Source organism: Staurois parvus, unplaced genomic scaffold, assembly GCF_062004578.1.
Source record: "Staurois parvus isolate SC_StPar_1 unplaced genomic scaffold, SC_StPar_1.0 ptg000775l, whole genome shotgun sequence".
Lineage (NCBI taxonomy): Eukaryota > Metazoa > Chordata > Amphibia > Anura > Ranidae > Staurois > Staurois parvus.
Window position 1 is genome coordinate 522,181 of NW_028318571.1, and position 15,320 is coordinate 537,500.

Consider the following 15,320-nt stretch of genomic DNA (forward strand, 5'->3'; position numbering starts at 1 on the left):
CCTGACATGCTGATCAGCGGGTCCTGGTTGTTGATTCACAGACAGAACCCCACCATCGTCGGGCTAGTAGCAGGAGAGAAATCTGTGTTGGTAAACACAGATCTCTCTACTGACAGTGGAGATGTGCCGGTTTGTGTCTCCCTGCATGTCAAATCCCCAAGTAAAACAGCACACAGACAACACATTACATATAGTTAGGCACAAAGTTAACCCTTTGATTGCCTCAGATGTTAGCCCCTTTCTGCCCTGTGTCATTAGTACAGTATCAGTGCATTTTATTAGCACTGATTACTGTACTAGTGTCGCTGGTCACGTCAGTTTCAGTTAGCCAGTGTTAGAATGACTGACGTACTACCACATTTGTAGACGCTATAAATTTCACATTCAATTAATTATTGGTATTTTTTTTACCAAAGACATGTGGTAGAATACATTTTGGCCAAACGTTTATGAAGAAATTTGATTTTTTTTTATGGGTTTTATAGTGAAAAGAAAAAAAAAATGTTTTAAAACTTTTCACACTATTTCCTTAATGATCCTCTACTATTACCAATATCTGTTCCACTGTAACCAGATACACACTGCATAGCATCTCTTTCTCCCCTATCACACTCCTGAAGAAGCAAGTGGCAGTCCCTGCATACCACATAGAGACACAACACAATGACTTATTTGTTCTTGTAAACCTTTACTGTAAAGGACAAGTGGTCTTATAAAGGCAGGTGTATTTGCAATGTATACACATGATCTAGCATGTGTTTTTAGGGAACAGTCTATGCAGTTACTTTTTATATTTTCTGTATATGCATTTGTTAATTGTTTTTAATTTTCTGTATGAATACATTTTGAGGGGTAGCAATCTCCTCACCTTTGTTTTTCCAATTGGTTTAATGATATTTAATAGGACGTGGTGTCCCTACCACATAACCCTTTATTCATTGGTATTACTGTTTTTTTTTTTTTTAGTAAATGGGGGCATGTAACAAATATAAAGTAGGTGTTACTTTGGCTGCAAAAGTGTAAATACACTTTAAGCATACAACAATAAATTATAAGTGAAAACACATACCTATTAATGGGACAACTCCTGCAGATATAATGCATGGTATACACAGTGACAACAGAAGAACAGAGATGACTGGTGCAGCCAGTTTGCGAATTATGAAATGAAGATCAATATTACGTATTCCATTTGCATATACCTAAGAATAAAAAAAAATAGACATATTTGTTTCAAAATAGAGTATATATTTAAAGGAGGTGTAAATGATCAGAATATAAATAGATTCAATTACCAGCATGCCATCAAGGGTTTTTATCCCTAATTTACATAGCCTTTTTCTTCACTAAATTAGTTCTTCCATTAGAAGAAGACCCCCTCCTCTTAACACACACTTCCTGCACTGAAAAGTGCTCATGTAATGATATGTAAACATTCACTGCAATAGTAAATTAACAACTTGCAGTCTGCCCACAATACATTTACTGCGGGCGCCAGTAGCTACAGTCTAGGCAAAGTACCCATTCGTGACCACCTGTCTCTGAGTTTTCGGGCGCCCTGCTAACCTGTGCTGTGATTGGACATAAATATATAAAGTGCAGTGCTAAAAATAACACACAGAAAGTTCGATGTAAAAAATTCGATCTGAAAAGTTCGATCTAAGATAGGTAATAAAATGTTCATAAGATGATCAATGTAATAAATTGGACACAGCTATGAAGAATCCGGAACAAATGGCAGAAATGCGCACTCACCGACCGCGCATAGGAAATGCGCATATGTATATTGAATTCCACAGAATGCCGATCTCCCTCAGGAAAGGGGTGTTACCAAGCGATGGTCAGCTGGGCTCACAGAACCTCCTAAGGATCGGAATGGGTCGGCCGGATAAAAGGATCCAGATAAAGGATTCCCTCTTCTGGATAAAGTTGGAAGCTGTGTCTGCTGACCCCTCAATAAGGGGCAAAGAGTAGGAGAGTACCCATAGTGTAGTATTTCTTAGAGAACTTTATTAGTAACAGACTAAGTGCAGGGTGAATCAGTAACAGTGCTGGCAAGTGCCCAAACATAAAATCACATAAAAAACACCAATTACTGACCCTGAATGAGATGGCCGCCAGACCTCCTCGTGGTCTGGGCGGCAATAAGGCGTCACAGGCTGTCAGTTCCTCCTGAGGCCTTTCGTGCTAAGGCACATCATCAGAGGGGAGACTGACAGCTCTGTGACAGACGCCGAATCTTCAAATAGTAAAAACCGGGAGTCGCGCATGTGCACTGACTCGCCGCCATTTTCGGATAGACCGGGCAACTGCGCATGCGCGCGCGGCTGGGCGCCATTTTGCCGTGGATATATTGAACTGTCAGCTGGAATGCATTACATAACGCTGGCAGAGCACACAGAACGGTGCATCTGAGCCAAATGCAGTGGCTCTCAATCCCGGGGAAGGTGATTGATCTAAGAATCCTGCTTAACAGCAAAATAGGATATCCGCAAGACACTTCCTAAAAGATGCCGCACCAAAATTGGTGACAAATAGGGGGGAATGAACTACTATACCCACGGCATAAAAAAGGTGCTCCGGATCCTCAAATATACAGATTAATAAAATAAAGAATATTATAAGAAGACATTAAAAAGCGGGGACAGATTTGATGTACAGTAATTGTCCCTGTCAAAAAACACCAATAAACGGCATTTTGAGACAACACTTTTCTGCCAAGGCAAATTAAATGATGGCTGAGATAATTATGCACAGCGATCTTAAACAAATTAGAAACATTTACATGCCACTGTTGAGTGGTATAATCCCAGGGAGATAATTAAAAGTAGCAAATCCCCCTACTAAGTAATTATTCACCATTAGGTGAGATATCGGGAGAAAATACGCTGATTTGTCCATGGCATAAGAAGGTGCTCAAAAAACAGCAGTCAATGATATACACTAATGCATAAAATAAAAGAGGAAATAAAATCCTATAAAAACATACATATTAGTACGTTTAAAAAACATTTTTAAAAAAATTGAATAGGATAGCATAAAATAATGAGTAGAATAGCATAAAATGGATAGGATAGCTATAAAATTGTATAAAATAGCCCATAATAGTCAATCCTAGGTATTCAGTCAGAAAGTCACAAAACATGCCTTAAAAAGAGGGACAATGGGTGTGCCAGATATCAATTGTTTGCTATAAAGCAATTAATATCGGTCTCGATATTATGTCCCCTAGGATACAGAGTATCCAATTGGTAGACCCAATTAATTTCTGATTGCGATACGGCTCTGGTTTTATTCATGCCAATGTGGTGATATCACGTCGATGCCCACAAACTTAAGAGAGAAAGGATCGTTGTTATGGAACATTCTATAGTGATTTGAAAGTGAATGTTCCCTGTAGCCCTTCTTGATGTTGGCCACATGCTCCCTTAAACGATCACGAAGTCGTCTAGTCGTGCGTCCCACATACTGTTTGTGGCATGGGCATTGAAGGAGATACACCACGAATTTACTATTACATGAAATGAACCGATTAATTGTGTATGATTTCCCAGTTGTAAACGATTCAAAAGTGTTAGTCCTACATTTCCTAGTGCCATTATATTTACAAATGACACACTTGTTGCATGGGTAAAACCCTTTTAGCTCGTCAAAGAATATAGTGCCAGTCGGGGGATTAACTACATTCGGTGCTGATCTAAGCAGGATTCTTAGATCAATCACCTTCCCCGGGATTGAGAGCCACTGCATTTGGCTCAGATGCACCGTTCTGTGTGCTCTGCCAGCGTTATGTAATGCATTCCAGCTGACAGTTCAATATATCCACGGCAAAATGGCGCCCAGCCGCGTGCGCATGCGCAGTTGCCCGGTCTATCCGAAAATGGCGGCGAGTCAGTGCACATGCGCGACTCCCGGTTTTTACTATTTGAAGATTCGGCGTCTGTCACAGAGCTGTCAGTCTCCCCTCTGATGATGTGCCTTAGCACGAAAGGCCTCAGGAGGAACTGACAGCCTGTGACGCCTTATTGCCGCCCAGACCACGAGGAGGTCTGGCGGCCATCTCATTCAGGGTCAGTAATTGGTGTTTTTTATGTGATTTTATGTTTGGGCACTTGCCAGCACTGTTACTGATTCACCCTGCACTTAGTCTGTTACTAATAAAGTTCTCTAAGAAATACTACACTATGGGTACTCTCCTACTCTTTGCCCCTTATTGAGGGGTCAGCAGACACAGCTTCCAACTTTATCCAGAAGAGGGAATCCTTTATCTGGATCCTTTTATCCGGCCGACCCATTCCGATCCTTAGGAGGTTCTGTGAGCCCAGCTGACCATCGCTTGGTAACACCCCTTTCCTGAGGGAGATCGGCATTCTGTGGAATTCAATATACATATGCGCATTTCCTATGCGCGGTCGGTGAGTGCGCATTTCTGCCATTTGTTCCGGATTCTTCATAGCTGTGTCCAATTTATTACATTGATCATCTTATGAACATTTTATTACCTATCTTAGATCGAACTTTTCAGATCGAATTTTTTTACATCGAACTTTCTGTGTGTTATTTTTAGCGCTGCACTTTATATATTTATTTTTACTTAAGGCTGTTGTGATCTCCTTTAGTACTATTAGCTGCTTAGTTTACTGTTATACAAGAAGCGCTCACCACATCTTTTATATTCTGTGTGATTGGACATAGCACGAGTTAGTCAGCGGGTTTCAGCCGAAGATTTTGACTTTATACCTGCAGACTGGATGTGGCCATCCAACACACAGAACTCTTTACACAGACAGTAATCTGGCTGTTTCTTCTCTCTGAAATCAACTCTGAGTTCAGGGAGAAAAAGCAACCAGACTTGTGAGTAACAGCAGCATACAGTTCACTTGTTAGCCCTTGATTGCCCCTTGATGGTAACCCCTTCCCAACCAGTGTCATTGGTACTATCTTTGATCACTGTATTACTATCACTAGTGATGGCAGTGCCAGTTAGTATCCCTCCCAGCCAATGTCTGTGAACGCCAGATTGGTCGCCACATTATAAGTTGATGATACTTTACTAGTATAATGTCTTTCCAGGTCCGTATCCTGGTCACGATCAGAACTATAGTGTTCCAATAGTACAGTATCCCCAAAAACTAATTGTCAACACTTGTGTTTAGCCCCAACAAGTGCAGTGTCAGTATAGTTTTTCTGATCACTGCCACCTCTGATGCATTGTCTTAAAAACTGTAGTGTTACCAAGTTCAGACCTGATCTTTGCTAGCACTAGCAGTTTGTCAGGAAACAAAAACAGCTAATGCTCATTCCCGTGCGGTTATGTTCATGCACATGTGCCAACAGCTCGCGCTAGTACCCAGAGTGCACTGACACGTAGGTGCATTTGTGTGCACCAGTGCACATTGCAGTATTGGCTCCAAGCAGCCAACTTATAATGTGGCGACCAATCTGGCGTTCACAGACATTGGCTGGGAGGGATACCTTACCAGCCACAGTACACATACTGCGGCAGGGTGGCACCGCTGTGCAAAATCACATTTATAAACGTCATTTTACATATCAGGTAGGGGGCGCGCGCGGCCGCCCTACCTGCACCACCGATCACGGCTGCAGGTGTCAATCATCGGGTCCCGGACGGTCATTACCCGCCGGGTCCGGCGATTGCTGGCAAACAGTGACACAGAGCACAGCTGCATTGTTTTCAATGCAGCTCTGTTCCCTGTCAGTTCCCAGCTCACTGTCCCGGAGAGAAGAGATTAGCTTTCTGGGACAGCGTGCAACAGTGAAGTCCCCCCCCGCCCACTAGTAAAACACTCCCCTCACACAGTTAACCCTTTGATTGCCTAAAAACGTTAACCCCTACCTCCCCAGTGCCATTAGTACAGTGTCAGTTTGGTTTTTTTTTTTTGCACTGATCATTGTATTAGTGTCACTGGAGACGTCAGTGACCCCAAGTCAGTTCCACCCCAGTGTAAGAATGTCCACCGCAGTTCCGCCATAAGTCGCTGATCGCTGCCATAAGTCGTTGATCGCCGCCATTATTAGTATAAAAGAAATTAAAAATCCAGTATCTATACCGCCATTTGTAAACGCTATAATTTTTATAAATTTACACGTATTGGGATTTTTTTTTTTAGCAAAGACATGTCGCAGAATACATTTTGGCCAAAATTTATGACAAATATTGATTTTTAAATTTTTTTACTGGACATGTTTATAGCAAAAAGTTCAAAATATTGTTTTTTTTCTCAAAATTGTCAGCCTTTTTTATAGCGCAAAAAATAAAAGCCGCACAGGTGATCAAATACCACCAAAAGAAAGCTCAATTTGTGTGAAAAAAAGGACGTAGATTTAATTTGGGTGCAGTACTGCATGACCGCGCAATTGTTAAAGTAACGCAGCGACGTAACACAAACCGCTTCTGTAACCGCTTCCTGACCACCCTATAGCAGAAATACTGCTACAGGGCAGTATGGGTGCACAAAATCACATATATACAGGTGATTCGCGCTCCCGCGGTGTTCACGACCCTCCAGGAACACGCTCATGCACAATAAACCTCCATTGCTAGTATAGTGTCTGAACGGATCAATAACTTTGATCAGATCAACACCATACCAGCGCTCACATTAGTATAGTGTCCACAAAAATGCAGCATTAGTGGGATCAGCCCTGGCACCTGCCAGCACCTGCGTTTAGCCCCTACGCTTACCCTCCCCCTTCTCCCCCAGCAAGTGCAGTGTCAGTAGGTCACTGTCACTTGTTACATTGCACACAAAACCGCAGTGTTGGCAGAATCAGGCCTGATATCTGTTAGCACTTGTCAGTAAATTTTGATGACTCTGATATGCAGCAGAATGCCAGTACTAGTGCCACGCTACCTTTTGGTGAACTGGCGAGTACTAGTGGCCTAGTACATCCTGGTCTTTCACATATCTCTTAGATTGTAAGCCAGGATCAGGCCCTCCTAACCCTCTTGTATTGAACTGTATTGTTCTGTATTGTCTCCCATTATATTGTAGCGCTGAGCATACTGTTGGCGCTATATAAATCATGTATAATAATAATACCAGCACTGCAGTATGACTTGGCGACGTGATGAGTCCCATAAGTGCAGTACAAGCAGGTGTGGTGGTGAGCACAAGTATTGTCCCGCAACCACCAAGAATTCGCACACAGGCCTGTAAAGCCCCTAGTATCTTTCTGGATGTGCTTGCAAATCCCAATTGACAGCCCACAAATTCTGCAGCACCCGTACTTCCCCCATTCACTGCCCAACCCGGAATTCAGGTGGAAATAGCAAATTTAACTCCCGTCCTTGATTTTTTTAGCTGTTTCTCACGGAATATCTGTGTTGAGTTGATTGTGGATCAAAGCAATTTATATGTACAACAATTTATCACCGCCAACCCAAATTCAAACCTTGCCAGACTAGTCGCATGGAAACTCATTACGGTTTTCGAATTTACATTTTTTGGGGGCCTAACCCTCAACATGAGCATTACTAAAAAAAACGAATTGCGGTTGTATTGGTCCACAGACCCGATTCATCATATGCCGTGTTCTTTGCTGCCATGGCCAGGCATAGATATGAGAGTATAATGTGTTTTATGCATTTGAACAACAATACACTCTGTCGTCCTTGAGGTGACCCTCCACAAAATTCAGCCCCTTATGAATTACCTTAACCAAAAATTTGCAGATGTCTATACTCCCCAGCAAAACATCTGCGTTGATGAGTCCCTACTTAATTTTTCTGGCTGCCTTGCATTCAAACAATTTCTCCCCAGCAAGCGTGCCAGATATGGGGTCAAGATGTAGAAGACCTGTGAGAGGGCAACAGGCTATACTTATAAGTTTCGTTTTTTACAAGGGAAAAGATAGTCACGCGGAGCCCCCCGGATGCCCAGACTACATGGGGAGCAGTGGCAAGATAGTTTGGGACTTGGTGTCATCCTTTTTCCATATGGAGTACCACTTATACATGGGCAATTTTTATTCAAGCGTGCCACTATTTAGACATTTGTTCAATCTTGGAACTGGCGCTTGTGGCAAAGTGTGACCTAATCTGTACCCACCATTAGAAGTGGGTGGATGCAGGGTGGTATATTCTAAGGGTGGGCATACCACACACTTTTTCTGGCAGAGATTTCTTCTCTTTTTTTCATTCAGCCCACAGGCTGCATACAAAAAAAAAAAGAACATAGCATATATAACCAACAAGGATCAGCGATGTACTGGTACATCACTGGACTTTGAATGGTTATACCAGGATGATGCCTACAGCTGCAGGCATCATCCTGGTATAATTTGTTTCAGCCGCCAATCGGCTTTCATGTAAAAGCAATCCTAGTGGCTAATAAGCTGCAGGATTGCTTTTACAAGCAGCGGGTGATAATGCCCCCCCTCCGCCGTTGCCTTCCACGGCCTTCTCGGGCAGTCCCGTGCCATCGGGGGAACCTGAGAATGCAGCCGGTGTTTCTGCCAGCTGACCATAGAGCTGATTGGAGACCAGAGTGGTGCCAATCATCTCTATAGTCTAAGAATTCGGAAGCTACAAGCATTTCATCACTTCAGTTTCGCAGTATATAAACAGCGCCATTTGTAAATTGGGAAAGCATCTGATCACACCGATTTTGCTTTGATTAGATAATGTAAAGGCACAGGAGATATCCAGTCTGATAGACCCCCGATTTCTCAAAAAAGAATATATGACAATGCCCATTGAAGTTAGAGGGGATATTTGCATTCCCTGTGATAGCATTAAAAGCGATCAAAAAAAATTAAAGGTACAGTGTAAAAATAATAAAAAAAATTAAAATAACTTAAAAAAAGCAAACAAAAAAAAAAAAAACAACTCGCCCCTCCCATGCATGCACACTTGTGTGCACCAGCATTGACCCTGTGCCGTTATGTTAACAGCAGTTGCACAATGCATGTGAGGTATCGCCGTGAACGTCAGATCAAGGGCAGTAATTCTAACACTAGACCTCCTCTGTAAATCTAAAATGGTAGCTTTTAAAGGCTTTTAAATTGTTGCCTATGGATATTAAAAATGTATGCAGTTTGTCACCACTGCATGGGGCATGCACAGTTTTAAAGCATGTCATGTTTGGTATCTATTTATTCGCCATACCATTATCTTTTATATTTTATCGAATAATTGGTCAATATATTGTGTTTTTGTGCATTAAAAGTAAAAAAAGTGTATTTTTTTTTTTTTAATTTGCTTTTGAAAAATTGCTGCGCAGCATCTGATCACACCGATTTTGGTTTGATTAGATAATGTAAGGGCAGAGGAGATATCCAGAGTCTGATAGACCCCAGATTTCTCAAAAAAGAATATATGACAATGCCCATTGAAGTTATAGGGGAAATTTGCATTCCCTCTTATAGCATTAAAAGTGATAAAAAAAAAATTAAAGTTACAATGTAAAAATAATAAAAAAAAAAAATAAAAATCGCCCCTCTCATACGTGCACACCTGTGCCAGTATGTAAACAGTGGTTGCACCATGCATGTGAGGTATTGCCGTGAATGTCAGATCAAGGGCAGTAATTCTAATACTAGACCTCTTCTGTAAATCTAAAATGGTAGCTTTTAAAGCATTGCCTATGGATATTAAAAATGTATGCAGTTTGTTGCCATTGCATGGGGCATGCGCAGTTTTAAAGCATGTCATGTTTGGTATCTATTTATTCGCCATACCATTATCTTTTATATTTTACCAAATAATTGGCCAATATATTGTGTTTTTGTGCAATTAAAAGTAAAAAAAGTGTATTTTTTTTTTTAAATTTGCTTTTGAAAAATCGCTGTGCAAGTACCATGTACCATAAAAATTGTAGTACCCACCATTTTATACACTAGGGTGTCTGCTTTAAAAAAATATATAATGTTTGGGGGTTTAAATTAATTTCCTAACAAAAAATACAGATTTTTTGTCATGTGAACAAAAAGTGTCAGAAAAAGCACTTTTCTGGTGGTTAGAAGAGTGAATGATGTGTGGCATAAACTTCTAATGCTGAGCATAAAATGCCCTCACCCCCCAAAATGACCCCTTTTTGGAAAGTAGACACCCCAGACTATTTGCTGAGAGGCATGTTGAATCAATAGAAGAATTTATTTTTTTACCACAAGTTTTTGGAAAATGACTTTTTTTTTTCTTTTTTTACACAAAATTGTCACAAATGATTTACTGCTCACACATGCCATGGGTATATGTGGAATTACTCCCCAAAGTACATTCTGCTACTTCTACCGAGTATGGGGGTACCACATGTGAGAGACGTTTTGGCAGTCTAGCCAAGTACAGGACCCCAAAATCCAATAAGCACCTTCAGGCTTTTAAAGGGCTTTATTTCCTCATTACACTTTGACTACCTATCACAGTTTCGGAGGCCCTGAAATGCAAGGATAGCACCTAACCCCCCAATGATCCCTTTTTGGAAAGTAGACACCCCAAGGAATTTGATAAGAAGCATGGTAAGTATTTTGCAGATCTCATTTGTTGCCACAAGTTTTTGGAAAATGAAGAAAAAAAAAATTTTTTTTCTTTTTTTTATATTTCAAAACCTTGTGAGAAAAAATGAGATCTGCAAAATACTCACCATCAGGGGTGGACTGACCATTTGGAAACTCGGGCACTGCCCGAAGGCCTGGGGTCAGTAGGGAGCCCCATGAGATGCCCCTGGTACCTTTTTCTTAGGCTTTTTTGAGTTTGGGCAAGGACACAGGGGCCCCATGATCCCATATTGCCCGGGGGCCCCATGAGTTGTCAGTCCGCCCCTGCTCACCATGCCTCTTTTAAATTCCTTGGGGTGTCTACTTTCCAGAAAGGGTCATTGGGGGGGGGGTGCTATCCTGGCATGTCAGGGCCTTTGGAACTGTGATAGGTAGTGAGGAAGTGAAATAAGGAAGTTACGCACCTTCAGGCTTTCAAAGTGGTCATTGGATTTCAGGCTCCGGTATGTGGCTAGGCTCCAAAAAAGTCTCACACACGTGGTATCCCCATACTCGGTAGAAGTAGCAGAATGTATTTTGGGGTGTAATTCCACATATACCCATGGCTTGTGCGAGAAATGCATCATTTAAATGACAACTTTGTGTAAAAAAAAAAAAAAAAAAATTGTCATTTTCCAGAAACCTGTGGAAAAAAATAAATCTTCCATGGACTCAATATGCATCTCAGCAGATAGCTTAGGGTGTCTACTTTCCGAAAAGGGGTCATTTAAGGGTGTTTGTACTATCCTGGTATTTTAGCACCTCAAGAAATGTGATGGGCAGTCAGAAGCTGTGTAAATTCCATTATCTATACCATAGTTTGTAGATGCTATAACTTTCACACAAAGCAATCAATATACACCTACTGGAATTTTTTTACCAAAAACATGTAGCAGAATGCATTTTGGCCTAAATTTATAACTAACTTTGAGTTTATTATATATTTTTTATAGCTGAAAGTAAAAAATATTGTTTTTGTTCAAAATTTTTGGTCTTTTTTTGTGTATAGCGTGAAAAATAGAAAGCGCACAGGTGATCAAATACCACCAAAAGAAAGCTCTATTTGTGTGAAAAAAAGGACATAAATTTCATTTGGGTGCAGCATTGCATGACCGCGCAATTATCAGTTGAACTAGTGCAGCGCCGAGTAGCAAAAAGAGGCCTGGTCAGGAAGGGGGGTAAATCCTCTGGAGAGCAAGTGCTTAAAGGGGATCCAACCCCTGAACACTTTTCAGGCAGTAAGGGGAGATTTTGTGAATTTAAAAATGCTTGTGAGCTGTACTTTATTTTGCAACCTCAGACTTTCACATTGGAATCAGTAAAGGTGGGGTTCATTATCTATTTGCTGACTGATGAGGCCCAATCATGGGTGCACCACCTGCTGGAACAACACAGTCCCTGTCTTTAATTCAGTAACAACATTTTTTGAATCAATGGCTCAACTTTACGATGATCCTTGATGCACAGCTACAGCAGAGGCTCTGTTACATGTACTTTAACCGGGTTGGCGGCCGGAGGAAGATTACATCAGTGAATTTCAGAGATAGGTAGCTCAGACTGGAATGAAGCTGCTCTAAAGTATCAATACTGCTTGGGCATATAAGAAACTTTTAAAGATGAACTTGCCCAGGTTTAGGCGACTTATTCTCTGGAAGACCTGGTGCAACTCAACATTTGATTAGATCACTGGCTTCAAGAGCGGCAATCCGAAAGAAGTAGCTCTTTCAAGCTGACATGGATGACACCCAAGGTCACCCAACCTGCCCTGTTGCCTAATACACAAGTCCAATCAGTAGTTAAGTCTGAAGTTGAGCCAGTGCTGATAGGCCTCTTTCTTCCTGCCCTGTAACCAAAGGAGAAACTACAGTGGCGTTAGGCCAACCTATGCCTGTACTGTGGGGAACCTGGTCACTTCCAGATCAACTGTCCCGTCTGGCCAAGTAAGTCTCTTTCCATACATTCTATTTACCTTCAGGTTTCAGGAACCCAATCAGCTCGCATTGTCCTTCCCATTTATCTACAGATGGCTGGAAGGAATCTAATATAGACGTCTAAAAATGGAAAGGGCTCAATGTTCCAAGACATTGTGAAATTGAAGCCATTTGTATTAATTTCTTCCACAAATTACACTAATAGATCACTTGATCCAGTCCAGCAAATTAACACATTGCCATAATAGCACATGGCGCAGATAATGAGAAAAACCATTCAATGAAAATAATAGATACTACCACCTCAGGTATAGGTTCGTGTGTGATGGGGCACATGTAGTTCCCATCAACACTCCCTGCACCTGGAAGTAGTGGGAGCCATAAAAGGTAAAAACATTGTGTTTTAAAATAAACATAAGCTATCATCGAGATCCCTGTATCGTGAGGGATACTCGAGTATAGCACTTCTACATTGATTGAAGTAATGGTAGTCTGGAGAGGAACATACATGATTCAGTAATCCATTATATCCAAGATATTTAATAAGTAAATTGTGTCTGAGTTAGAATGGAGACTTTCGACATGGGGGCAGAGGTAGTTTTCAATTAGGCAACTGACTTTATGCGTATCCCGCCCCCAAAATGATCAGCCTACCTCGTGGATCTTCCAGAGACTTGCGTGACACTGGAAGTGCATAAAAAGTTGTCATAACTGGAAAAGTTACTTTCAAAAATTACTTTATTCAGTAATAAGTCCACTACTATATACCTGATCCACAATGCAAAAAAATTGTATTTGGAAATCTAACACCAAGGAGGCAGAAATCCTATGATACTAATGATTATTCTCCAAAATTCTTTCTCACATCGTAACTTAGCAGTCTGTGGTCATAAAGACATCCTTTGTTGGAAAGTTACCCTATGATGTCATGTCTGGACTGCAGCTGGCATAAAGTTTGTTTCTAAGTGTACGTTAAATAGTTTTATGAGAAGATCTGATGGATTATATATCCTATAGGTAAAAACCTCCAAACTTCATGTGGCCTTCAGATTAGCACAACAGTGCATAGTGAGATTTATGGAATGACTTTCCATTTCCGAGTAGCTGCAACCAAGCCTTACATCACCAAGTGCAATGCAAAGTGTCAGATGCAGTGGTGTAAAACACACTGCCATTGGACTTTAGAGCAGTGGAGACATGTTCTCTGGAGTGACCAATTACGCTTCAATTACGAGGGATATTTATAGAGATGATAGTGACAACTATGTTTGGAAGTCCACTTAGATTACCATGTGTGAGGCCATGCTCTTTTTAAGCTGGGTACATCTATCTATTTGATTCTAATTATTAGCTAAATTATATTGTAGAAATGTGACCCCTGTTTAACTTTTTTCCCCCCATCTGTGAATACCTACATCTTACTCCCCTCTATGTTGAGCGTGCATTTATACTGTAAACTTTCATGGCTCTAGCTACTCATACACTATGTATATTTCCCCTTTTTCTAATTTTCAGGTAATCTAAAATATTATATATACAGGATGATCTTTTGTAACACCTGTTATGATTGGTTAAGATTAGCTGCTTACAGGAACCTCTCCTCTTTACCCTTATTTTTTAAGTTGAATGTGTATCTATTGAAACTGAACAAAATTCCAATAAGAAAGCATAAGATACAAAAGTATCAAGAGAGGTTTCAGTACATCACATCGTAACATCCAAACCCATAGCCAACAGAATCATAAAGGTGACACACATTAAAAGTGATGGTAAGTGACAAAGATATGGACCTAGAGATTAGTTGTGTGTTCCGCCAATGGCACCAGGAGAGTGGACTATGGAGTGTATTAAGCACCTCCCATCCAGCCCATGTATATAAACAGCTGGACGGTGGCAGTGCAGGGGCGGGTGGCCGTTTATAAACTTATGCATGCTCCCTGGGAGCGAGCATCACCGTGATCCGGTGTCTGCTGTGTCCTCCGGACACAGTGGAACACCGATCGTAGTACGGGACCTCTGTGCAAAGTCCTGATCATGTGATCACTGATTGGCAATCGGTGATCACATGCAGAGAGGTAAGCAAGATGTCACTTCTGACATCATTGCGTGCTACGTGTGAAATCTGTGAATGATCATAGAAGTCACATGGTACAAGGCTATTCACAACAGCCTTGTACCATGTGACAAGCTGTGACCAATCACAGCTCACACAGTAGTTCTCTCTGGCTGCAAGAATGCAGCCAGAGTGAAGGATAAATGATTGCTTTTACAGCCTTTATGGTATAAAAAAAAAAAAACTTCATCACCCCCCACAAGTAGTACAGTGTCACCATGGTGACACTGTACTGCTAGGGTGACAGTATGTAAAAAAAAAACAAAAAAAAACAATAATATAAAAAATAAAATAAAAATGTAAACACAAATGTTTAAAAATTATAATTTATGCTTATAGACTAACTTGGGTTATTTTTTTTTTTTACTAAAAAGATAACGGAATAAATTTTGGCCAAGATTTATGATGAAATATTATTTATTTGCAAAATTTTATAAGAAAAACACTTTTGTTTTTAAATTTTTGGACTTTTTCATTTACATAGCAAAAAAAAAAAAAAAATCCCAGTGGTGAATAAATACCACCAAAATAAATCTTTAGCTGTCTCAAACAAATGCTCAAATATGCATATGGGTACAGTGTTGCATGACCGCAAAATTGTCAAAGTGTGATAGCACTGAAAGCTGAAAATTGGCCTGGACAGGAAGGGGGTAAAAGTGTCCGGACTTGAAGTGGTTAAACACATTGAAAATACATACTGGAATCCAAAAAATGTGGTAAGTAAACAGGAAGGGGATCTAACTTTTTAACTCTTTAGCTAACTGTAATGAACTTGCATG

The 15,320-nt window shown here is 40.7% G+C and overlaps 1 protein-coding gene across 1 annotated transcript in view; it reads right to left on the reverse strand.

Moving 5' to 3' along the window:
- The window catches only part of MARCHF6 (membrane associated ring-CH-type finger 6), a gene marked incomplete at its 5' end in the record, with an annotated part of 388,473 nt that overhangs the window by 43,698 nt on the left and 329,455 nt on the right, over positions 1-15,320 (reverse strand). The window contains one exon of the mRNA XM_089654544.1: positions 1,070-1,202. Within this exon, the coding sequence (XP_089510670.1) occupies positions 1,070-1,202 (133 nt within the window). The remainder of the gene's footprint in view (positions 1-1,069; positions 1,203-15,320) is intronic.